Source organism: Ranitomeya imitator, chromosome 1 (genome assembly GCF_032444005.1).
Source record: "Ranitomeya imitator isolate aRanImi1 chromosome 1, aRanImi1.pri, whole genome shotgun sequence".
Taxonomy (NCBI): Eukaryota; Metazoa; Chordata; class Amphibia; order Anura; family Dendrobatidae; genus Ranitomeya; species Ranitomeya imitator.
The window spans coordinates 1,178,613,072-1,178,628,001 of record NC_091282.1 but is presented as its reverse complement, the minus strand read 5'-3'; the positions used below and the strand labels follow the sequence as shown (position 1 = coordinate 1,178,628,001).

Genomic DNA, 14,930 nt, shown 5'->3' with positions numbered 1-14,930 from the left:
ATATGCGGATGATGTTTTGCTGTTCCTGGAGGATCCAGACAATTCACTAAGAGGGGCCGTTGAAATTGTTGAGAGATTTGGTACTGTGTCGGGACTAACAATTAATTGGGATAAGACGGTTCTTTTTAGAGTGGATGACGTAGGAGAGAATGTGAGTGAGGATGTTGGGGATGAGAGGCTGAAGGTGGTTTCCCAATTTAAATATCTTGGAATATGGATTTCGGTGCCGGTGGCGGAGTTTCTGCAAAGAAATTTGACTCCTGTTATGGGGGTACTCAAGGCAAAGGTAGACGCCTGGAATAAGCTACATCTATCGGTCGTCGGTAGGGTAAACCTTATTAAAATGGTCCTTATGCCCAAAATTCTTTATGTTCTGCATAACGCAATTTGGATCCCTCGGGGGAAGTTCAGGCAGATTAATGCCCTCTTTAGAAGTTTGATATGGGGTAGACAATATCCACGTATTAGCTTGGAGACGCTTCAACGACCCAAGGAAGATGGTGGTTTGGCTTTGCCCAACCCGGAAATATACTTCCTTGCGGCCCAGAGCCAGCATTTGAAGGGCTGGGCGCGAGGGGCGTCATCCAGTGCAGTACAACAGCTATTGGAAGAGGTGACGGACCGATGACCGATGGCCAGGTGTTTGGAGGATGGCTCATTGGGCGCGCTGGGGAAAATATACCCAACCCTGTTCCTGATTCGTAAATTATGGAATAGATTAAGGCAGATTCGTGGGGTTACAGGCTTGACTAAATTCACACCGATATGGTCTAACCACAACTTAAAGGATTTTGAGGCCCTGGGAGGATTGATGGAATGGCAGAATAAGGGAATTTGCTTTGTTCACCAGATAATCCAGCAGCAGGAGCTGAAGTCCTTTTCCCAATTGCAGGAAGAATTTGGTTTGCGATCCACAGGGGAATATCAGTATGCGCAGATGAGACATGCCTTTAGAGCTCAGAATAAGAAGGCTGATATCAGGGTTCAAGATGATATAGTGTTGGAGTATGTGTGTGGTGAGGGTACTACAAGGGGAGTTATTTCCACTCTGTATAAGGACCTTATGCACACATTTCTGCTAGATTTCCCTATAAAGGCGAGAGCTAAGTGGGAGAGAGAAGTGGGGCCGATGGAAAATGAAACCTGGGAATCGGTGATGGAGTGGGTTCCGCGACTATCCTTGAGTGAACCATATAGGCTCTCGCAGCTATACATTTTGCATAGGGTATATAAATCTCCGGAAGTGTTATACAAAGCGGGATTGCGTGCCAATTCTGGGTGTCCGAGGTGTGCGAGTGAGAAGGCAGGAATATATCACATGATGTGGACGTGTCCGAGACTGGCTGCCTTTTGGGTGGTGGTTTTGAGCCGAGTTGAAGCAGCGTATAAGTGCAGAGTTGTTAGAGACCCGATAGTATGTGTGCTGGGATATGTGGAAGAAATTGGAGTTGACAATACTTGGAAGATTGCAATTGCTAGGCTACTCTACATGGCCAGGAAAGTAATAGCACGAAACTGGATAAACGCGGAACCACCTGTGAGAAGGGAATTTCTCCAATATGTTCAACATGGTCTAAAATTGGAAAAGGGGGTGTACAGTAAAAGGGGGAAAATAGAACTCTTTAATAAAATATGGTCTCCTTGGCTTGATTTGGATTGAGGAGTATAGGCGTCGTGTTTCCTAAGACCTGGAAGAGGATAAATTACAAGAGGCAGATAATGCCTCGGTGGGGTGGAGATTGAGACTGAGCTGTCTTATGGGGGAGGGGGGTAGTTGGGGTAATGTTGGGGTTTATTAAAGTAAGAAAATGTGTATCTGATATAATGCAATGTAAATGGCATTCTGTTGTTCTCCTTTTTTTATATTGTTAATAAAAATCTATTTAAATTAAAAAAAAAAAAGAATATATATATATATATATATATATATATATATATATATATATATATATATATATGAATTGTGATGTATTTTCCTTATTCAACCTCTTCATGAGATACCCTCATTAATATTAACTAAAGACACACACACCCCCATGTAAGAGCATTAGCATAATTAACCTACATATGCTGTAAAAAAAAAAAGTCAACTAAGAAACCTGCGTGAAATGTAATGCTTATTTTTCAAAAAATAAAAAACCTCCATGGACTCCCGCATAATTTTCATAACCAGCAGAGGGAAAGCTGACAGCTGATGTTAATATTCTGGAGGAGCCAATAACCATAAAGGTTCCCAGGCTATTAATATCAGCTCACAGCTGTTTGCTTAGCCTTTACTGGCTTTTTTACAGTGGGACACAAAATATTGACATGGGGTCCCCTTATAAAAGTTGTAGGCTGATATTAATAGCCTGTGAAGAGGCCATGGATATTGGCAGCCCCAGAGGCTAAAAACCATCAGCTCTCAGCCATCCGAGAAATGGCGCATCTTATAGATCTGCCAATTTTGGCACTTAGCTTCGCTCTTCCCACTTGCCCTGTAGCAGTGGGGCTCATATTTGTGGGGTTGATGTCACCATTTTATTGTCAAGTAACATCAAGCCCACAGGTTAGTAATGGAGAGGCATCTATCAGACACCTCTCCATTAGTAAGCTGGCCTACTGTCACCTTACAATACAAAAGGTGACATTAACCCCTTATTACCCCATATGCCACCGCTACAGGGCAGTGAGAAGAGGCTGAGTGCCAGAATTGGCGCATCTTACAGATGCACTGGGGTGGCAATAACCACGGTCCCTCTCTAGGCTATAATATCTGTCCTCAGTCACTGGCTTTCCCTCTGTGGCACAGAAAATTGTGTGGGAGCCCACGCCAGTTTTTTCAGTGAAAACATTTTTATTAAATACATACAGGCCCCAAATTTTACACACACACACACACACATACTACTAACCGTATTAGTCACTGACCTATATAAATCTAACCGTTCTGCAATGGTTTACTGTATGTAAACCATGTCTCCTATTCTGCAATGATTTGACAGAAGCCGACAAATTAACTATTTGTAAGTATTGTAAGCTGTCAGTGTGATTTTACTGTACATTGCACCTGAATTGCCAGCCTTTCAAAGGACACCGTTGCGTATTTCTCGCAAGTCACACTGATGACCCGTGTGGTGTGAGATTTTCTTGCACAAACAGACTTTCATTGGGGATTCTCGGCTGATAAACGGTGCAAATCGCAGCATAGTGCAATTTCACTCGCACATATAATACGGGCGTGAAAAAAAACCAAAAAAAAACGTGATGGGAGCTGCCCAACAGATTAACATTGGTCCAAGTGCTATGCAATTTTTTTTTTCTCGCATAGCACTCGTCCGTATTCCTCTCTAGTGTGACTCCGGCCTTAAAAAGAAAATCATTCAAAACTTGAAAATTTCTATTTTTTTTAAATTTCTAATATTTTTACAAAATATCAGAAATACATATTAGCCCAAGTTTACCATTATCATAAAGTCTAATATGTCTGGAAAAAAAACAACCTCAAAATCAATGGAATATGTTGAAGCATTCCAGAGTTATTACTACATAAAGTGACACTGGTCAGATTTTAAAAAATTGGCCCCGTCACTAAGGGGTTAAATGCTTGTACAAGCGAACATTGTTTCAAAAGTGGTTTACCTGTCTAAGACTGGTTTCAGACCAGCGTTCGGCAGCCTTCTTCCTCCGTTAAGCCCCGCCCACTGCTGCACTTCAGCTCCGCCTACGTCTGCATGCATCCCCTATCTTTAACATTGGGTACACAGGCACGTGTCGTTTTGACGATGCGCTGAACTGCGTCGACCGCAATATGTTGCATTTTGTTGCGGTCGGCGCGTTAGAACAACGCATGCGGAGGCATCCGCTTGGCCTGCGTACCCAATGTTAAAGATAGGGTATGCAGGACGCATGCAGACGTAGGCGGAACTGAAGGAAGAGGTGCGGCATTGGGTGGGGCTTAACGGAGGAAGAAGGCTGCCATCCGCAGCCCTGCCGAATGCTGGTGTGAAACCAGCCCAAGGCTGTTATTATAGCACCTTACATGTCTTAGGCTAGGTTCATATTGCGTTAGCGCAATCCTTTAAGCGCATAGCGGATTGCGCTAACGCAATGTTTCTAGAGGGTCGGCGTTCACCCTCCCCGCTAGCGCAGATCCCCGATCTGCGGTAGCGAGGAACGGGTCTCGGACCCTGCAAGCAGCGTCCGAGGTCCGTCACAAAAGAACGGCACATCGCTAGCGCGTGCCGAAAATGGCATGCGCTAGCGATGCGCTTCAGCTAAAAATAACATTGCTGTCAATGGGTGCGCTAACGGACCCGTTGCAAGGCGTTAATTGCGACATTTTTGCCATGCAACGCAGTCCGTTAGCGTTAACCCATTAACGCAATGTGAACCTAGCTTTACACAGATACATCATGGGCTTGTCCTGCCCTACGCATGAAATGAAAGACTAAAATACAATGTGGAGACTTAAGGTACCGTCACACTAGACGATATCGCTAGCGATCCGTGACGTTGCAGCGTCCTCGCCAGCGATATCGTCCAGTGTGACAGGCAGCAGCGATCAGGCCCCTGCTGTGCTGTCGCTGGTCGGGGAAGAAAGTCCAGAACTTTATTTGGTCGCTGGACTCCCCGCAGACATCGCTGGATCGGCGTGTGTGACACCGATTCAGCGATGTCTTCACTGGTAACCAGGGTAAACATCGGGTAACTAAGCGCAGGGCCGCGCTTAGTAACCCGATGTTTACCCTGGTTACCATCCTAAAAGTAAAAAAAAACAAACACTACATACTTACCTACCGCTGTCTGTCCCCGGCGCTCTGCACTCCTCCTGTACTGGCTGTGAGCGTCGGTCAGCCGGAAAGCAGAGCGGTGACGTCACCGCTCTGCTTTCCGGCCGCTGTGCTCACACAGCCAGTACAGGAGGAGTGCAGAGAAGCAGCGCGCCGGGGACAGACAGCGGTAGGCAAGTATGTAGTGTTTGTTTTTTTTACTTTTAGGATGGTAACCAGGGTAAACATCGGGTTACTAAGCGCGGCCCTGTGCTTAGTTACCCGATGTTTACCCGCATCGTTGGTCGCTGGAGAGCTGTCTGTGTGACAGCTCTCCAGCGACCAAACAGCGACGCTGCAGCGATCCGGATCGTTGTCGGTATCGCTGCAGCGTCGCTAAGTGTGACGGTACCTTTAATCAGAGCAATGTTTTATTTACATTCAGAACTGGTTTTAGAGGTAAACAATTACCATTTCTCACAGAAATCTCAGACTTTTACTTATAGAAATACTGGATAAATATCATTTTAACATTAGATATAGAAATATTTCTAATTTTATAAAACTGCATTTTTTTGCATTGAAAAACTTTATGCCTTTCCTTGTTTCATTTTATGCCTTTGCTTGTTTCATTTTATGCATTTCTAAAGTATTGTAAAACTGTAATATGCTGTTAGTGCATGCAGGCAGGACTGTCGGTAGGGTATGTGGCTCTGCCCCCCCACCCCCGGGCCTGCCTCCGGTGTCTGAGGTTTCGGTGTCCCGGACCAGAGATCATAATACCGGCCTTGAATTGTGAAGGACACGGCAGCCGACCCTGATAAACATCCAAGGTGGGAACGCCCCATCATGTCGAAGAGAGTCTGCTAGATCCAGGCCTAGCAGACCAGTGCTGGTGGGTTCATGGATGCCAGGAGGGAGCTGGCCTAAAGGAAGGTCTCGTCTTTTCCCGGTGGGTCGGAGAGTTGTCCCGTCGTTTTTTTGGACAGAACATTTCCAAAACAACCAAATTTGAACAGATCTCTTGGGAGGCAGACTTTAGTCCTCTGTTGCAGAAGCGAAGTACTCTTAAACTGATAGGCGCAAAGTAGGACGCACTAGAAAGTCGGCATGCATGATTGTTCAGGGCGCTGGCGGTGTGGACCGGCCACCAGAGAAGGCCTAGACCAAAGCCTGGATATTTTAAGAGCAGGGTCACAGGAGCCTCTGGAAAACGTGGAGGCTGCATGAATAGGAAGGTTTCCTCAGGAGACGTCCACATTGCTCAGGGGAAAACTAGGACATATTTGTCCTGTTTTTGTTTTTTTTAAAGTAGCCCCCTCACTGCCTCGTAGGATATACCAGTCCTTAAGATCACAAATCCTTTTTCGCAGACCGATGATTAAGATGGGCATGGAATAACCTGGACGCAGAGAGGCGAGAGGGTAGGGGGATTCGTGGCATGGACCGTCCTCCGGGGTACCCCAAACACTCTTGATGTGTTAGGGCCTTGCCTCGTAGACCACAGATGATACGGTAGTGACAATTCTAGGTGGGAGATTAGAGTGACAATTCCACTGTCGCCCTCAAAAGCCATATCTGGAAAGAAAAAAAAAAAATCGTTAATAGAAAAAAAAAAACACAAAAAAAAAAACCTAAGGCCTAAGCTGGGCTGCGCGGTCCAGACCCATGTCTTCCTCCTACTGACATTAAGCTAAAACGGATTAGCTTCCTGCCAGTTGGTGGTGTACCCTCCTCTACAGGAAATACCTAATTTTTTTTTTTTTTTGCATAGCATAAGCAGCATACACCCATTTTTTGTGTGTACCCCAATGAAGCATTAAGGCCCCTTCACATTAAGCGACGCTGCAGCGATACCGACAACGATCCGGATCGCAGCAGCGTCGCTGTTTGGTCGCTGGAGAGCTGTCACACAGACCGCTCTCCAGCGACCAACGATGCCGGTAACCAGGGTAAACATCGGGTAACTAAGCGCAGGGCCGCGCTTAGTAACCCGATGTTTACCCTGGTTACCATCCTAAAAGTAAAAAAAACAAACACTACATACTTACCTAACGCTGTCTGTCCTCCAGCGCTGTGCTCTGCACTCCTCCTGCACTGGCTGTGAGCACAGCGGCCGGAAAGCAGAGCGGTGACGTCACCGCTCTGCTTTCCGGCTGACCGACGCTCACAGCCAGTACAGGAGGAGTGCAGAGCACAGTGCTGGAGGACAGACAGCGTTAGGTAAGTATGTAGTGTTTGTTTTTTTTACTTTTAGGATGGTAACCAGGGTAAACATCGGGTTACTAAGCGCGGCCCTGCGCTTAGTTACCCGATGTTTACCCTGGTTACCAGTGAAGACATCGCTGGATCGGTGTCACACACGCCGATCCAGCGACGAAATAAAGTTCTGGACTTTGTTCAGCGACCAACGATCTCCCAGCAGGGGCCTGATCGTTGGTCGCTGTCACACATAACGATTTCCTTAACGATATCGTTGCAACGTCACCAAAAGCAACAATATCGTTAACGATATCGTTATGTGTGAAGGTACCTTTAGCCTCCCCACATCAACCAGAAGGCCGCACAGCATAACCTCGCTCCCCCAGTCAGAAACATCCACCTCACATTAACCAGCTGACCCCACAGGATAAACCCAAAGCCCACCAGACATTCCCTCCCACAAGCGTAAATCCCCATATGACGCCCCCTGCCCCCAACCATAAATCTCATCAGAAACACCCCCCCATCGAACGTCCACCCCTCCTCCAAGCATAAACCCCCATCGGACGTCCACCCCTCCTCCAAGCATAAACCCCCATCGGACGTCCACCCCTCCTCCAAGCATAAACCCCCATCGGACGTCCACCCCTCCTCCAAGCATTACTCCCATTGTACACCACGCCCACCCAAGAATAAACCCCCACCGGACGGCCAAACCCCCATCGGACGTGGACCCCCCGACCCAGCCTAAACCCTTATCGGACGTCCACCCCCGACCCAGCCTAAACCCTTATCGGACGTCCACTCCACCCAGCCTAAGCCCTCATCAGCCCCCCCAAAACCCAACCCATAAGCAGGTTGCCCCCCAATAAAGGGGATCCCTCCGTAAGAGGCAGGTCGCCTCCCCACGTCCCACCACAGGCAGGTCGCCTCCCCACGTCCCACCACAGGCAGGTCGCCTCCCCACGTCCCACCACAGGCAGGTCGCCTCCCCACGTCCCACCACAGGCAGGTCGCCTCCCCACGTCCCACCACAGGCAGGTCGCCTCCCCACGTCCCACCACAGGCAGGTCGCCTCCCCACGTCCCACCACAGGCAGGTCACCACCACAGGGGTCCCCCAATAGCCTGCAGCAGGTCTCCCCACACATCCCACAAGCAGATAGCCCTCAAATCCCACCACAGGGGTACCCCCCAAACCGAACCACAAGCATGTCACCCTCAAACCCCACCACAGGTCTCCCCACGAAAAGGGGTCCACCCCGTAAGCAGCAGGTCACCTCCAAACCCCACCACAGGCCCCCCCCCCCCCCAACAGCCAGCAGCAGCGGTGCCCCCCCCCCCACAAAAGCCCACCACGGGGGTCCCCCACGACAGCCAGCAGCAGCAGTGACACCCCCCCCCCAAAAGCCCACCACGGGGGTCCCCCACGACAGCCAGCAGCAGCGGTGCCCCCCCCAAAAGCCGACCACGGGGGTCCCCCACAACAGCCAGCAGCAGCGGTGACCCCCCCCCCAAAAGCCCACCACGGGGGTCCCCCACAACAGCCAGCAGCAGCGGTGACCCCCCCCCCCAAAAGCCCACCACGGGGGTCCCCCACAACAGCCAGCAGCAGCGGTGACCCCCCCAAAAGCCCACCACGGGGGTCCCCCACAACAGCCAGCAGCAGCGGTGACCCCCCCAAAAGCCCACCACGGGGGTCCCCCACGACAGCCAGCAGCAGCGGTGCCCCCCCCCCAAAAGCCCACCACGGGGGTCCCCCACAACAGCCAGCAGCAGCGGTGACCCCCCCCCCCCCCAAAAAAGCCCACCACGGGGGTCCCCCACAACAGCCAGCAGCAGCGGTGACCCCCCCAAAAGCCCACCACGGGGGTCCCCCACAACAGCCAGCAGCAGCGGTGACCCCCCCCCCCCCAAAAGCCCACCACGGGGGTCCCCCACAACAGTCAGCAGCAGCGGTGACCCCCCCAAAAGCCCACCACGGGGGTCCCCCACAACAGCCAGCAGCAGCGGTGACCCCCCCCAAAAGCCCACCACGGGGGTCCCCCACAACAGCCAGCAGCAGCGGTGACCCCCCCCAAAAGCCCACCACGGGGGTCCCCCACAACAGCCAGCAGCAGCGGTGACCCCCCCCCAAAAGCCCACCACGGGGGTCCCCCAAAGCAGCAGTGGTGCCCCCCACACAGACAAGCAGGTCGCCCACCACAGGGCCTCCCCCCAATAGCGAGCAGCAAGTAGCATTTTTTCACCCTGAAACCACTAACCTCCATGTGCCATGCCGTCCACAAGCTATAATCCTGCTGCTTTGCCGCCTTCATGATGTGAACTGAGAACACGCCCCCTCCCGATAGGACACGCCCCCGGAAATGACGTCACACCTGGAAGGAGCCCATACACTCTAGCATTTACCAAATGGTAATGCGTCTCAGGACCCGGAAATACACGTGACGTCAGTGGTGTGCGACGTGCGCTGACTCTTGCAGCTTCCGGTCCTGGGAGCACACGTGTGTACAGGGATTCGGGCTGCGGAGCTGTCACTGCAGTTATGGCGAAGCATAAGAAGAAAGGCAAGCAGCCGCCGGCAGGAGCCGCCGCACGGGTCAGCAAAGCCCGCAGCGAGGTCCGGGATAACCCGTTCGAAGTGAAGATCAATAAGCAGAAATTCAGTGTCCTGGGCAGGAAGACCAAGCATGATGTGGGGCTGCCCGGCGTGTCCAAGTCTAAGGCTCTGCAGAAGGTAAGTGAGCGCTGCTCCTCGCTGTGGCACTACAAGTCGCAGCAATGGGCTGGGGATGCTCTTGGTTGGATGTTATTGCTTAGAGGGATTATCTGCCTCAGGGAAGATTTTCTTTCTTACGTGCATGTGGTTTGGGCTAAAAATAATTTATTTTCATTCAAAACGTAGCACTGCTCACCTGCTGCTGGCTGCAGAATGAGGCCACTGAGAGTCAGCCATCGAGCTCCTTCTAATGCTCTTGTAGAGTTATTCATTATCTGGATTTTTAGTTCTGAGCTCCTCTCGGCTGATTTATGACCACATCAAAGATGAATATGCAGGAAAACGAACAGCCTGGTAAAGCCGGGAGATGTAACATTATAATGTAGACGTTATTCATAGCCCCAGATACATGTATTTAAGAAGAAAAAGATCCCTTTAATGTTTGTTAGGACTGTGGCATATTTGCGGCTGTCTACTGTAGTGAAGGGTCTGCAGAAGCTTGTCCCAATAAGTGGTGCCCACCAAACCCCTGTGTGCCAGGTAATGCTGATGGTGCTGGGACCCATACAGATCTTGCATCATTGATACATTTTATCCCAAAAGTCCTCTGTGCCTCTGGAAAGGGAAACATTAACTATTAAGGCTATGTGCACACATTGCGGATTCGCAGCAGTTTTCCATCTGGTGTACAGTACCATTCCCTATGGAAAACAAAATCCGCAGTGCACATGCTGCGGAAAATACAGTGCGGAAACGCTGCGTTGTGTTTACCGCAGCATGTCAATACTTTGTGCGGATTCCACAGCGGTTTACACCTGCTCCATAATAGGAATCCGCAGGTGGAATCCGCACAAAAAAACGCGGGTAATCCGCAGGTAAAACACAGTGCGTTTTACCTGCGGATTTTTCAAAATCTGCGTGGAAAAATCCGCACATGAATCCACAACGTGTGCACATAGCCTTACACTTTCAATTTCTCACACTTTACAAATGCAAAGCCTGAACTTTAAACACACTTGTATGTTCCTCCCCAGTGCCGTAGACAGTGACACATTGCACACTTTACAATCATGAACGTCTCCATGAAAATGTGAGATTTGCGCAGGGAACATAAAAGCTAAAAATCAATATTTGATACTAAAAGTCCTAACCTAGATTGAGGCTCTAGGCCAGTACCTGGCAATGTCAGGGTCCTGCCAAGGTTAAACAAATTGTCCACTGGTCAGACAACCCCTTCTGATCCCTGTGGTCCCACCCCCCCAGTAAAATAGCAACACTTGTACTCCCCATCAGTGCCGTCTCTCCCAGAGATCACATGACATTGTCATGAGAGCCCTGCTGATCATCCGCGCTGGCTTCACTGTCCCATCTTTTGGTCAAATCAAGACATTCGGAGGAATTGAGAGAGCAGCTCCAGCGTCTGTAGGAGATGAGGAGAGCGAATACAGCACTGATTGGCCTCCGGGATCACGTGACATAACAATGTCACACAATCCCCGGGAGAGTGACTGTTGACATTGCTGGAACGGCGCCGGAGGTGAGTATAAGTGGTACGATTTACTTCTACAGCACCGCAACGTAGCAGCGGCACTGAGTGAACTCCTGGCTGTGTAACAGCTGTCGCTGCCAAAGTTGTCGTGTAGCCTAAATCTTTCATCACATCTGTCGGATGATCAGTCTCTGATTGTGTTTTTTATCCAGAATAGGAGCAAACTTTATCCACTTAAAATGATGCACATCATGGCTCAACCCAACAGACCCCTTTATAAATCAGTGGGGTCTGCTGGAAGTTACAGGAGTCCGCCTTGTCATGGATCTGGCAGAGTGACGACAACCTCCAATCCACATGCTCAGCTAGGGTATGTGGATGTCTTAGAGGGCGGCATCCAACGCTTTATGCCATAATGGAGCGCGGATCTGTATGAGCAGCTCCCCTGTTGGCAGACTCGTATTACATGGGGTAGTCGTGGCCAGTACTAAACATGCATGTGCCCCTGCTTACTCCTCTGGCTCATACTTGTTTTATTGGATTTCTCTGGGATGCAAAATAAATAAATAAACAAAACCAAACAACGAATGAATACAAGGCTATATTAATAGAAAAATAAAATAGTACTTGCGTATTCAGTTTCTTGTGGCTCCAGCACTGACGGCGGTCCCAGTTCAATCATTGCTTACTGGTCGAACCACCAAGAAGTATATTTTTATTTGATTGACTTCCCTACACTCACCTGAATTTTTTAAATTTTTTTTTTCTCTTGGTGCAAATGATAGATGATCAGAAAGAGGAAATGCAGAAGTCGACCATCCATGAATGATTCTTGCTTTCTTTTTGCAGCCTTGTTTCATAACATATACATCGTGGTGTTTTTTTGTTTTGTTTATTTCCAGCGTAAGGATACTCTTCTTAAAGAATATCAGCGAAGAGGAAAGACCAATATGTTCAGTGACAAACGATTTGGAGAATATGACACCAAACTGACTCCGGAGGAGAAGATGGTGAAGAGATTTGCTTTGGAGCGAAAGGTAAGGAGTTGTCGCCCGTGCATGGTGCAGTGGTAACTGTAGGCGTCCTCTTATAAAAGTTTCTGCTGTGTAATTGGCTATTGTATCGCAGAACTGGATTTGTCTTTGTTTGTTTTTTTTTATTGCTGTATTTTTCTTATTGTGATGTGTGGATATTGTGCTATAATAAATGGCTGGTCAGTTGGGAAACTTGGCTCTGCTACATTTGGATCTTGGCTACTGAATCTTTTCTTGCCCTCATTGTATTTTCACTTGATCTTTATATTTTTTTTTATATGTATAAATCAGTAAGTTGCGTAAAGTTGGCGTCAGCCATTGGGTAGGGGGAATACAATAAAATTAGTGTCCTTGATTGGTCATCTTTTTCCTTGGTTGAAATATTTCTTTTCTGGTCGTTTTTTTTTTCTCATTTATAGAAACATGCTACCAAGAAAACTGTGTATAATCTGAACGAGGAGGAGGAACTCACTCACTTTGGCCAGTCTCTGGCAGCACTCGAAAAGATGAACGACCCCGTGGACAGTGATAGCGACACAGAGGAGCGTGGAGCATTGTCGGGTAGGATATATATATATATATATATTATATTTCTTACTGCCGGTAATTCTGATTCTGTATCCTTAAATCACTGTTCATAAGCTCATGTATTGTTGCCTGTCGGTATCTTGCTAGTCCTTTAAGACTCCAGGCAGCCATTACTGCCCATCGGAGACCCCATGATCGTGACATGGAGGCAATATTTGGGTGACGGTAGAAGCAGTACACTGTTTAGATGCTGTGTTGGCTGCTTCTCGTGGCATCTACATGATTTAACATCTGGGATTGGAGTTATCTCTGATCAGAGCTACCCAAGCTGGATGTCGTCTGCACGTTTCAGCTGGCACCATCACAATTTCATAACAATATGATGATTTTCCAGGAATGGCTCACTCGTCACGATGTACATTGTCATTTGATGGAAATGGGGTTACAGAGTTGCCATCTAATAATAAGTCTCCAATGATACTTGTTTTGTAAATCCTCGGGAGACAGATTGTGCCCAAATAATAGTAGTAGTAGGAGCACACTCAAGGTAATTCCTGCCAATTGGTGCATTGCCAAACTGGCAAAGGACCTTGAAATGTAACTTGTGATTGAAACTTTCTAAAGTTCCTTTACTTGTGGCCCATTTTTCCTGCTTATAAAATATATATATATATATATATATATATATATATATATATATATATATATATATATATATATATATATATATATATAAATACTGTATATTTCCAAGGGTAAACTGACCAGATCCCTGTGTCAGAGCTCCGTAATGGCAGTTGTTACCGACACATCCTCAATGTTAGTGCTGAGACTGCTCCTGTAGCAATAGCAGTATGCAACTAGGTTTTTATTTATTTTACATTTGTTCTCCCCCACAGCTGAATTAACGGCTGCACATTTTGGAGGCGGTGGATTGCTGAGAAAGAAAGCCACTTCTGAGCAAAAGGAGGAGGAACCTGAAAAGCCCAAAACACGGAAAGAGCTCATCGAGGAGCTGATTGCCAAATCCAAGATTGAGAAGGTATGATGTTGTATGGATGTAACCGGGAAGATCTTTCGCCCCTTTCTGACATCGGATGTGACCTGTGCCTATTTGACCGTGGACGGATCATTATGTCATCGCGATCGCCCGCACTCACGATGGTGGTGGGGGGGTTCGCAGGCGATCGCCACTGGGTGTCAGCTGATTCTGATAGCTGACACCCGGCACTAGGTGCCAGGAGCAGACCGCTCCCAGCACTTTAACCCCTGAAATACTGTGAGCAAACACGATCGCAGCATTCCGGAAGCCGACAAAGGGCTGACAGCCCCTCTGCCTTTGGATTGGAGACCCGATCGTTGCCATGGTGACCAGATGTCGACATCTGGGTCACAAGAGCTAGGAAACTTGTTGATCATGTGCAGTGCATGATCAGCAAGTCTCTGTCAGTGCGGCGCTGACTGTTTCTATAGCATGGGGATGCTGCTTCGTCTATATGCTGTAGAAGTGATCAGCCTGCAAAAAATGATTGTCCCATAGTGGGGCAAAGTAAAAAAGTTAGAAAAAAAAAGTAAAAAACATTTTAAATAATTGTAAAAATAGAAGAAAAATAATCATAAAAAAATAAATATATGAAAAAGAAATCTATATAATTGCCTAAGGGTTTTTCCGTCTGTCTGTCTGTCCTGGAAATCCCGCATCTCTGATTGGTCGAGGCCGCCAGGCCTCGACCAATCAGCGATGGGCACAGTCTGCCGCGAATTCGGCTCGACCAATCAGCGACGGGCACAGTATCGACGTAGATGTCATAATGGTTGCCATGGCGACTATGATGTCATAAAGGTTGCCTCGACCAATCAGCGACGGGCAGTCTGCCGCGAATTCTGGAATCATCATTGTCCATATACTACGGGGACATGCATATTCTAGAATACCCGATGCGTTAGAATTGGGCCACAATCTAGTATAAATAATAAAAGTACACACATTTGGTATAACCACGTCCGCAACGACCCGACCTATAACAGTCCCACTAGTTAACCCCTTTAGTGAACACCATAAAAAAAATAAAAAAACACGGCAAAAAACAATGCTTTATCATACTGCCGAACAAAAAGTGGAATAATATGCAATCAAAAAGACAAATATAAATGCGCTAAAAACGCCATCTTATCCTGCAAAAAACAAGCCGCCATACAGCGTCATCA

At 48.0% G+C, this 14,930-nt stretch overlaps 1 protein-coding gene and 1 long non-coding RNA gene across 2 annotated transcripts in view; one reads left to right on the top strand and one right to left on the bottom strand.

Annotated features, from left to right (window-relative positions):
* Positions 1-6,149: 6,149 nt before the first annotated feature.
* Positions 6,150-9,303, bottom strand: LOC138657154 (uncharacterized). Its single transcript, XR_011317017.1, has 2 exons — positions 9,217-9,303; positions 6,150-6,329 (listed from the first exon to the last, which is right to left on the bottom strand). It is a non-coding gene; the product is annotated as an uncharacterized lncRNA (long non-coding RNA).
* Positions 9,304-9,427: 124 nt separating this feature from the next.
* Positions 9,428-14,930, top strand: part of NOP14 (NOP14 nucleolar protein) — a 31,383-nt gene continuing 25,880 nt past the window's right edge. Inside the window, exons 1-4 of the mRNA XM_069744741.1 lie at positions 9,428-9,689; positions 12,063-12,197; positions 12,614-12,755; positions 13,622-13,764. Of these exons, the coding sequence (XP_069600842.1) occupies positions 9,498-9,689; positions 12,063-12,197; positions 12,614-12,755; positions 13,622-13,764 (612 nt within the window). The 5' untranslated portion in view covers positions 9,428-9,497. The remainder of the gene's footprint in view (positions 9,690-12,062; positions 12,198-12,613; positions 12,756-13,621; positions 13,765-14,930) is intronic.